Source organism: Entelurus aequoreus, linkage group LG02 (genome assembly GCF_033978785.1).
Source record: "Entelurus aequoreus isolate RoL-2023_Sb linkage group LG02, RoL_Eaeq_v1.1, whole genome shotgun sequence".
Classification (NCBI taxonomy): domain Eukaryota; kingdom Metazoa; phylum Chordata; class Actinopteri; order Syngnathiformes; family Syngnathidae; genus Entelurus; species Entelurus aequoreus.
The window spans coordinates 63,945,789-63,957,043 of NC_084732.1; the positions used below are offsets into that span (position 1 = coordinate 63,945,789).

General features: G+C 37.6%; 1 protein-coding gene across 2 annotated transcripts in view; it reads right to left on the reverse strand.

Moving 5' to 3' along the window:
• wdhd1 (WD repeat and HMG-box DNA binding protein 1) overlaps positions 1–11,255 on the reverse strand; it is a 99,312-nt gene that overhangs the window by 20,771 nt on the left and 67,286 nt on the right. Inside the window, exons 20-23 of one of the 2 annotated variants that reach the window (XM_062030508.1) lie at positions 8,546–8,670; positions 8,399–8,455; positions 2,715–2,746; positions 2,455–2,619 (exon numbers count right to left, since the gene is read on the reverse strand). In XM_062030508.1, coding sequence (XP_061886492.1) covers positions 2,455–2,619; positions 2,715–2,746; positions 8,399–8,455; positions 8,546–8,670 — 379 coding nt within the window. Of the gene's footprint in view, positions 1–2,454; positions 2,620–2,714; positions 2,747–4,027; positions 4,203–8,398; positions 8,456–8,545; positions 8,671–11,255 lie in introns of those variants that run through there. The other variant, XM_062030509.1, reaches the window with a different exon arrangement.

The following is an 11,255-nucleotide window of genomic DNA, read 5'->3' on the forward strand; positions in this document are numbered from 1 at the left end:
TTTTGCAAACCTTTCGTTAACCATGGACAGTTATCATATGCTTTTGTTTTGTTGTATTCTTTGATTGGACAATGTTTATCATACTTTGACTTAAATATTTCTAAAAATATATTACACGCACTGTCCACATCTTTTTCATTATAAATCATATCCCAGTTCAGTGATACTAGATCCTGTATTAACATATTAATTGATTTGTCTGTCTTTATTCGCCTAAATATTTTTTGTTTATCTGTCCTATTCTTATAAACATAATCAATTACCGTAAATACCGGCAGGTGGTCGGTAATATCGCAGACTAAAAACCCACTTATTTTGTTATCAATTACATTGGTAAATATGTTGTCTATGAGAGTGGCACTATGAGATGTAATTCTACTGGGTCTAGTGATTGAAGGGAGTAGGCACATACTGTGTATTGTATTTATAAAATCCTCTGTGCTTTTATGATTGCTATGTTTCAATATATCTATGTTAGTATCTCCACATATAAATATATTTTTATTACCTATTCCTGAGAACATGCCTCCCATCCAGTCCTTAAAAGTATCAATACTTGAATCGGGCGCCCTGTATACACAACTGATTAGCATTTTTTTTTGTTTTCCATGCAGATCTCAATTGTAATGCATTCGAGAAGGTTATCAACCACCTGTGACATAGCCTCTACAATCTTGAAATTGAAATTTGTATCCACATAAATTGCTACTCCTCCTCTACCCTTGTTAATTCTGTTTTTATAAATAAGTTCATAGCCATCCATCTCAAAGTCCATTCCCCTTTCCTTGTTGAACCAGGTTTCAGATATTGCTATGATATTGAATGGTTGTGAGAATGAGTACAAATAGTTCTTAATGGATTTAAAGTTTGTATATAGACTTCTACTGTTAATGTGAATAATAGATAACTTCCCATCTGCTTTGATGTTATGATTATACTGTTCAGTAGTGTAGTATTTACAAGAGTTATTACTGTTGGAAAATAAATTTATATCTGGGTCAATGTCCAGTTCCAAGTCCAGTGTGTTGTGCTCATAGTGATCCAATGTGTTAAATTCAGTAAATTGTTCATAGTCCATTATCCGCTGATTTAGATGACTGTCGTCACCCATTGTAGCGAAAGTCATATTGTTGTGTGACATGGTGTGTTGTTACCTTAGTTCAGTTAGACCAGAATGCCAATCCCTTTGGCTCTTCCCTACTGGTACTTGTCTAACTCCTCCATGCTTCTGATGAGTACCACTTTTGCATTCATTCCGTTCAACTTCACAAAGATCTTGCAACTTGTGGTCCAAGTATTCTGTATTTTCCCCTGCTTCCTGAGGTGGCGTGCCTTTTTTGCAATGTCTGCGTTGTGCTTCGTTAAGTGCTTTTTCAGAAAGATGTTTGAGCCCTTTAACTTTCTCCCCTGGCTCAGTAGTGCGGTCTTGTGCTTTCGGTTTACAAACCTTAGGATGACAGCTGGTTTGTCATTGCTGTCGTTGTTTCTCCTGGGCAGGGTATGGCAAGCCTCGATGGTGTTAGTCCAGTGTGATTCCTTTGGACTGTAGAAAGGTAGCCACTTGTTGCTCCGTGGAGATATCCAGCTCACCGTCGGCGACACCGCTCGCCCCCGCGTTGTTACCGGCGGTCACCGCCCGCGCGTATGACCGGGGTTTTATGTGGATACCCGATACAATCACATCATTTATCCTGCTGGATTGCTCCAAAGCTTGGACCCTGCTCTCCAAAAAGTCGAGTCGTTTGTCCTTCTCGGCGTTCTGGATCCGCAGCGTCTTCACTTCCGCAACCAGCTCCATGATCGTTTTCTGCTGTTTACTCACAACAGCCATCTCCTCCGTCAGAAAGTCAAGCGACTTTCTAATTTCGTCGATGTCCTCCTTGTTCTTCTTGGTTCACATGTTGGTTACCACTCAGACACTGGCTTAGAGACGAGCCACCCGAGAGTAACACGTTAGCAGTGTTTGTAGCAAAAGTTTAGCAGCTCGGTAGCTTGTTGTAAAAAGTAGTCATTGTAACACAGAAGGATGAATACAATACAATAGTAAAATATACCTTAAAATAAGTGCAAAATATATCACATAAAAATCCTAAAATGTAATAAATAAATACAATTGTACAAAACAAGACATAAAACGACCAAGATATCCTGCCTAAATGGATTTGAACGCCGAAGGGAGTAAAAATATGTTTTTAGCCAAGATTTAAATTGGATTAGGGACTGGGAAAATCTAATAGATAATGGAAGGCTGTTCCACAGTCTAGACCCTGCCACTGAAAAGGCTCTATCTCCACTGGTTTTGAGCTAGGTTTTAGGCACAGCCAGGAGGAGCTTGTCTGAAGACCTCAGGGTCCTGCTGGGAGAATAAGGCTGCAGCATCTCAATAAGATATGGCTGGGTGTAAGCATTTAAAAACAATACGTAAAAGAAGGTTAACTATTGGTGTGTTAGTACCTTGGTCTTTGGTCTTGGGGGGAGTGGTTTGAGGACGGTGCTTTTGTTTGACTTTCCTGCAGATGCAGCGATTGGAGCTGACTTCCTGTTGGACGTCATGTTGTCCAAGATGCTTGCCACACGAGGCTGACCAGAAGCAGAGGAGGACTTCCCCGCACAAAAAACCTGTATAAAGAAGCACAACGAAACAGTCTCCTTTAAAAAAAAAAAATATCCCTTACATAACCAGAAACATGGTTTATATTATCAACAAATCTCACCTTGAAAGGGTTTGAGCGGCCAAGCTTACCAGCTGGAAAACAAAATTGAGAGATGCATTATTAGAATACAGAACTAGTTATCAGTAAATATTTTGCAATTCATTGATTTCTGCTCTGCAGTCATAATGTATAGCTGTACATACAGTACATCCATCCATCCATCCATTTTCTACCGCTTGTCCCTTTCGGGGTCGCGGGGGGTCCCGGAGTCTATCTCAGCTGCATTCGGGCGGAAGCGGGGTACACCCTGGACAAGTCGCCACCTCATACATATATATATATACACTAGGGCTGTCAAGTGATTATTTTTTAATCAGAATAATCATACTCTAAACCTGTGATTAATCACGATTAATTATTGGTTATTATTTGCTTGCATAGATAACATTTGGTGAAGAAAACACCCCAATATTTGGGTACAAGTGCAATTTAGTAGTCAGAATGTCAAACAAACGTTTTTTAAATGTTTTACTGAACTGTCATTGATTTGCTCAATCCTTGGTGAAAATAAGTATCTTAAAAGTTAAGTTCACATTTTGAAAGTATTTTGCAATTTGCAATAATCTTGCAAACAAGGTTCAGTTACTAATCAATAATGTGAAAACACACTCATAAACAACTTAACATACTGCACGATTTACTCTTCTTTAGTTTAAGCAGTTGTTTAAAAAACAAGTTTGTCTACATTTTTCAGATGACAATGCTGATTTCTTTCTTTGGTATATGCGACCCCAGCTTGTTGTGATTACTTTCAGATGTACAACGTTCTCCAGGAAGCAAAATAAATTCACATTTAGTCTGTGGTAGCAAGTTGATGCTCTTGTTTGTGTAGTACAGTTGGTTCATCCTTGTTGTAATTGTGCCTCTCCAATGTATTGTACCACAGATCAGATGTGGTGATATGAATGACATCTTCTTGCAGGACTTGGTCTTCACAGATGTTAGATGTCCTGCATGTGATGGCTGTCCGTATAGCAAAGGCATATGTTTAACTTAACTGTGCTACTTTTGTTGACAACATTGAATCAGTAAACTTTGCCAGCATAGCGTTAGTAGATTTTATTTGTAAAAAGCACTTTACATTGAGTAAACAACCTCAAAGTGCAACAGTGTATTAAAAAAATAAAAATAAAAAGATAATAAAAAAAAATAAAAAATAAAAACTAGAACAGACAAATAGCTAGAACTAGTATGCATACAGTATGTCTAAAAAAAGGCTTTTTAAAAAAGAAGGGTTTTTAAGCCTTTTTTAAAAACATCCACAGTCTGTGGTGCCCTCAGGTGGTCAGGGAGAGCGTTCCACAGACTTGGAGCGGCGGAACAGAAAGCCTGGTCTCCCATTGTTCGTAGCTTTGTCCTCGGAGGTTGGAGGAGGTTAGCCTGTCCGGAGCGGGGTTGTCGAGTGGAGGATTTGGAGTTGAAGAAAATTGTGTTTCATCCACGCCTTTATCTCTTTCAGGCAGTTGGCAAGTGTGGATGATGGCAGGGCTGCAGAGGGGGTTGGGTTTGTTTTTAGGTAGAGTTGAGTGTCATCGGCATAGCAGTGGAATGATATTTTGTGCGTTCTCTTCTGCTTCTTGTCTATGTAGCTAGCATTGATGCTAACATGTAGCTATCGACGCAGCAGCACCACGTGACCGACAGCAGCAGTCACTGCTCGCTGAGGGCTGCTTGCTTTCACCTAAGAGTCTCCGAGACACAAAAAAAGTCTCCAATATCCCCGGGAAAAATCATAAAATTTGTCATTAGTAGCTGTTTACAAAATAAGTCGTCAAGAGGATTGACAACACTGTGGGCGTCACCTTCAAGTACATGTTTCGCTTTAAGATAGTATTTTAAACTTGATGTGCGGCAATGATAAAAACGTTTTGTCACTGCTATACCAACAAGTACAGTACCTTAGTTTGATCTAAAAGTTCTGTTTTAAAGCGAAATTGGCCGCCTCTCATTGTGATCACAGACTGTAACAAATGCACGCGTCTTCCAGGTTAAGTCTCAACCCGAAAGAAATTATCGAGTTCAAACCGATTATCGAATCCTCTTATCGAACCGATTCCTTATCGATTCTCTTATCGAATCCAGATAGGTTGTTATATATGGAAAAAAACAATATTTGGTTTAACAACCTGTCTCTGTGATTACTATAGGTGTATAAATAATAATATAGTGTTAAATAAAATCAGTCTTGGGCACAAAACTGAAAATAATACAGCTCTCCAAAAAGTGCACTTCTGCTGCTATTGGAACATACTAACTATACACACTTTGACACTAAGAACACCACAGTCATCAATCACCAATTCTTCCCCCCTTACATGAGAGCGAAGCCTGGCAATAATTGCATATTGCCTGTTCTGCCCTCACTATACGTGTTGAGGTTATACAGCTTGGCAGACAGCTAACAAACAATCCAAGACGTCTAATAAAGTTCCAAAGCAGATTAATCCATTTAGACTCTTTACTGTTGTTGATCTTGCTTTGTCTTTTCCTATCTTTACTTTTGTCTTGCACTGGACTGTTTTTTTTATTTTTTATTTTTAAACTGAAATACACACAATGACAAATGTATAAGCTATGTGATTCAATTAACATACTGAAATGTAATACACAATATGTAAATATTAGCTTCACACAAATATACAGTACTATCATCAAACCAATACTTCTGAGTGTTGAAACTATTTCGATGGTGGAAAAACACGACTGTCAGCCATTTTAAGTCCTCAAAACATCCATTGAAACAGTGCACAAAAATCGTTTTTTCAAAAAACATCTTAGTACCACATTCTACAGAGGCACTATAGAGAGCCTACTGACCAACAGCATCTCTGTCTGGACTGGAGAATGCAATGCCTCAGACTGGAAGTCTCTCCAGAGAGTGGTGAGGACGGCAGAAAAGATCATCAGGACTCCTCTTCCTCCTATCCAGGAGATCGCAAAAAGTCGCTGCCTGACCAGGGCTCAAAAAATCTGCAAAGACTCCTCCCACCCCCACCAAGGACTGTTTTCACTGCTGGACTCTAGAAAGAGGTTCCGCAGCCTCCGAAGCAGAACCTCCAGGTTCTGTAACAGTTTCTTCCCTCAGGCCGTAAGACTCTTGAACGCATCATAATTAAATTATCCCCTCAACTCCCCCAAAAATGGATTAACTCGCTGGAATAAAAAAGACAATATAACATACATCCATAAACGTGGACGCATGTAAAAAAGTGCAATATATTTATCTGTACGGTAACCTATTTATTAATTTATATATGCACCTTATTGCTTTTTTATCCTGCACTACCATGAGCTTATGTAATGAAATTTCGTTCTTATCTGTACTGTAAAGTTCAAATTTGAATGACAATAAAAAGGAAGTCTAAGTCTAAGTATCAAATTTAACCACTTTCCACCTTAATATTGAGTTACATAAACAAGTTAAACCGTTTACTTACAGACTTATCTTTTCCAAGGCTTGTAAGAGCTAACACAACTTGTCTACTTTTCAATTGTCTCATGAACTGAACTGACGTCGCCAACCCGGAAGTGCCCAAACTAATGACGCAAAGTATTTTCCTAACGCCACAAGGTGTCAGTAAGAGTCTACAATCAAATGGGCATAACATTGCCATCCCACAGGGCATTTCCTGTGGGAAGGGATTCGTTCCCAGGGATTTGAATAAAGAACCAACTCTTTTTCTTTACTATAGTGGCCTCGATAAGGGGAACCGGTTCTCAAAAAGGGATTTGAGTCCATGGAATCGGTTCTTTTCTTATCGAACAACCGGGAGAATCGGTTTCGAACATCATCCCTAATATTTGATAACGCAACCATTTATTTTTATTAATCACATGCGTTATCGCGTTAAGGCTGACAGCCCTACTATTAGAGATGTCCGATAATGTCGGCCTGCCGATATTATCTGCCGATAAATGCTTTAAAATGTAATATCTGAAATTATCGGTATCGGGTTTTTTTGTAATCGGTATTGGGTTTTTTTGTGTTTTTTTTAATTAAATCAACATAAAAAACACAAGATACACTTACAATTAGTGCACCAACCCAAAAAACCTCCCTCCCCCATTTACACTCATTCACACAAATGGGTTGTTTCTTTCTGTTATTAATATTCTGGTTCCTACATTATATATCAATATATAACAATACAGTCTGCAAGGGATAAAGTCCGTAAGCACACATGATTGTGCGTGCTGCTAGTCCACTAATAGTACTAACCTTTAACAGTTAATTTTACTCATTTTCATTAATTACTAGTTTCTATGTAACTTTTTTTATTCTGTTTTACTTTCTTTTTTATTCAAGAAAATGTTTTTAATTGATTTATCTTATTTTAATAATTTTTTTTAAAAAGGACTTTATCTTCACCATACCTGGTTGTCCAAATTAGGCATAATAATGTGTTAATTCCACGACTGTATATATCGGTATCGGTTGATATCGGTATCGGTAATTAAGAGTTGGACAATATCGGAATATCGGATATCGGCAAAAAAGCCATTATCGGACATCCCTACCTACTATATATACACACACAAATACATATACACACAACACACACTCTTATATATATATATATATATATATATATATATATATATATATATATATATATATACATAGATACCGTATATATACACATACATATATACACAACACACACTATATATTTATATATATATACATACATACCGTATATATACACATACATATATACACATACTGTATATACACACACACACACACACACACACACACACACACACACACACACACACACACACACACACACACACACACACACACACACACACACACACACACACATACAGTATATATTATATACATATATACACATAAAGTGAAACCTGTGAAACAGGCTTGTAGGGATGATATAGCCTCTTGTGTTTTTTCCTGACCCAACGTATATACACATACACTACTGTTCAAAAGTTTAGGGTCACCCAAACAATTTTGTGGAATAGCCTTCATTTCTAAGAACAAGAATAGACTGTCGAGTTTCAGATGAAAGTTCTCTTTTTCTGGCCATTTTGAGCGTTTAATTGACCCCACAAATGTGATGCTCCAGAAACTCAATCTGCTCAGAGGAAGGTCAGTTTTGTAGCTTCTGTAATGAGCTAAACTGTTTTCAGATGTGTGAACATGATTGCAGAAGGGTTTTCTAAACATCAATTAGCCTTCTGAGCCAATGAGCAAACACATTGTACCATTAGAACACTGGAGTGATAGTTGCTGGAAATGGGCCTCTATACACCTATGTAGATATTGCACCAAAAACCAGACATTTGCAGCTAGAATAGTCATTTACCACATTAGCAATGTATAGAGTGTATTTCTTTAAAGTTAAGACTAGTTTAAAGTTATCTTCATTGAAAAGTACAGTGCTTTTCCTTCAAAAATAAGGACATTTCAATGTGACCCCAAACTTTTGAACGGTAGTGTATGTATACAGTATATGTGCGTCAGAGATATCTATTGTGTGCCGACGTCAAAACCAACGCACACTATTAGTGATTATCAGTGAAATATACAGTAAAGACAAAAATGCAAAATTTGGGGTTTTCCACCACCATCTTATAATTCCAATTACTCTACATTAGTCCACAATATTTTTTTTAGGTCATTAGTGAAGATAACATTTCTCCATTGAAATCTAACTTACTGGGTGGGGTGGCTTGCTTTGAAGGGGATCCTGTCACTTTGGCAAACGGGTTGAGACCTACAGTGTCAGACACAAGTCACAATAAGCACGGTGTGTTGGAGGATCTATTGTCAATAAATGTGTGCATAGAGCTCAGAATCAACTGACGTTTTGGGGCTACTGCGCCATCTTCAGATTCCATTTCCTCTTGGTCCTCTTGTTCCTCGGGCTCTTGGTCAGGTTCTTCCTCCTGTCTATTGTGATGTTTTTCTTTGACCTCAGGCTGGTCATACCTGTCAATTATGTCAACAAAGTATAAAACATCTCCACATAAACACAGTGGAACTTGTTTATGTCAACAACACTGGATGACCGACATAAGCATTTGTCAACACAAATTAAATGGAAACTAAAACTAGCCATTGACTGCACATTTACTTGTGACTTTGTCCAGAGACATTTGGCTGATAATTAAGGATTTTTTTAAATGTTTTTTGTCCATTTGTGCATATTTGTATTTAGATTCTTCTGCTTTCATGAAAGGCTATTCTCGTATCCAACAGAGCTTCTATTGTAATGGTGTTGTATGTTCTAACTACAATCACAATAAAGCTTTTTTGAATGCACAAATATTTATTCCGGTGGCTAACAATCTAAAAAAATGGAAACGGTCGCATTGTCAGTTGCCAATGAAGAATCCAGGTTAATGATGCCATGCTTTTTATTTAAAGCTTATTATTGCACTGAACAGGAAGTCACTGAGAAGCATGTTTTAATGCTTTGTAACTAGACAGTTATGTTGCTGTTATTGCTTCACGCTGCCTAAAGATAATGACCAATTTAACAATACTATGACACTTACCATAAACTAATGGTTAGAGTGTCCGCCCTGAGATCGGTAGGTTGGAGTTCAAATCCCAGCCGAGTCATACCAAAGACTATAAAAATGGGACCCATAACCTCCCTGCTTGGCACTCAGCAACAAAGGGTTGGAGTTGGGGGTTAAATCACCAAAATGATTCCCGGGCGCGGCGCCGCTGCTGCCCACTGCTCCCCAAGGGGATGGGACAAATGTAGAGGACAAATTTCACCACATCTAGTGTGTGTGTGACAATCATTGGTACTTTAATCTTTAATCTTAATCTTTAACTAGGCTTATGCAATATAAACAATGAACGATAAAAATATACAAATCTGGTCAACGATAGAGATTTTAATACAGTCGTTAAATCATTAAAAATTAATTATAGCTGTGTTCCGCAAGTTTTACAGCGAAAAGCGAACAAACGCAATGTAGCATTCTCGCTAGTAGCTAATGGCCCTTCATGGCGGAAAATAAACTATGTTTCTTACAACTATCATCCCTGAATGACGAGGAATAGCTCAAATACGCTAACCACAATCTAGAGCTGTAAAGAAAGATGGGCCGATCAACGTAAATATCGACAGTAACGATACCAAGTATAGTATCAGTACACACGGTCCATACTAAAGGGGTAAATTGATTTTTATTATCAAAAAATATTTTGTTGCTTTTGTCATTTTTTTACAAAGTCAGAAAATAAGTCCCTGGACACAGAGGAACTTTAAGGGCAAAAAACTAAGGATTTAAATTTGAGCCAATAGTAGGATATAATTTTAATATTTGCTTGATATAGTTACATCGGCATCCTCTGTTTTTGTCTAATTGTACTTGTAATTGTGATCAAAAATTTAATCATTCTATGATCTAAAAAATGTTAAGTATTGCTATGGTCAATAATGCCCCTTTAACCATTTGGTATTGGTTATGAACCCAAATTTATAATATACCCAAACAATAATGTTAAGGATAACAGAAGAATAAGTGCTTATTACATTGTAACAGAAATGTAGATAGATTCAACCAGAAAAGACACAAATTGTTACTGCATACGTCAGCAGCCAGCTTAGGAGCTTTTGTAACCAATTTTGTAATTGTTCTATTGTCATTTACAACAACAAAAATATATTGTGATATACAGTATATTGTTATTGCAAGAGGCGGCAATACACAGGTGTCCATAAAGTATCTTTACAATTTTAAAAATGTATCACAAAGTCAGTTGATAAGATGTTTTAACCGGATTTGCTTTATTTACTATAAATCAGTGTTTTTTTTTAAATTTGTGATCACATTGAAATGTTGTGTTTCAGGTATTCTCTTCTACAAACCCCGTTTCCATATGAGTTGGGAAATTGTGTTGGATGTAAATATAAACGGAATACAATGATTTGCAAATCCTTTTCAACCCATATTCAATTGAATGCACTACAAAGACAAGATATTTGATGTTCAAACTCATAAACTTTATTTTTTTTTTGCAAATAATAATTAACTTAGAATTTCATGGCTGCAATACGTGCCAAAGTAGTTGGGAAAGGGCATGTTCACCACTGTGTTACATGGCCTTTCCTTTTAACAACACTCAGTAAACGTTTGGGAACTGAGGAGACACATTTTTTAAGCTTCTCAGGTGGAATTCTTTCCCATTCTTGCTTGATGTACAGCTTAAGTTGTTCAACAGTCCGGGGGTCTCCGTTGGGGTATTTTAGGCTTCATAATGCGCCACACATTTTCAATGGGAGACAGGTCTGGACTACAGGCAGGCCAGTCTAGTACCCGCACTCTTTTACTATGAAGCCACGTTGATGTAACACGTGGCTTGGCATTGACTTGCTAAAATAAGCAGGGGCCATGGTAACGTTGCTTGGATGGCAACACATGTTGCTCCAAAACCTGTATGTACCTTTAGGCATTAATGGCGCCTTCACAGATGTGTAAGTTACCAATGTCTTGGGCACTAATACACCCCCATACCATCATAGATGCTGGCTTTTCAACTTTGCGCCTATAACA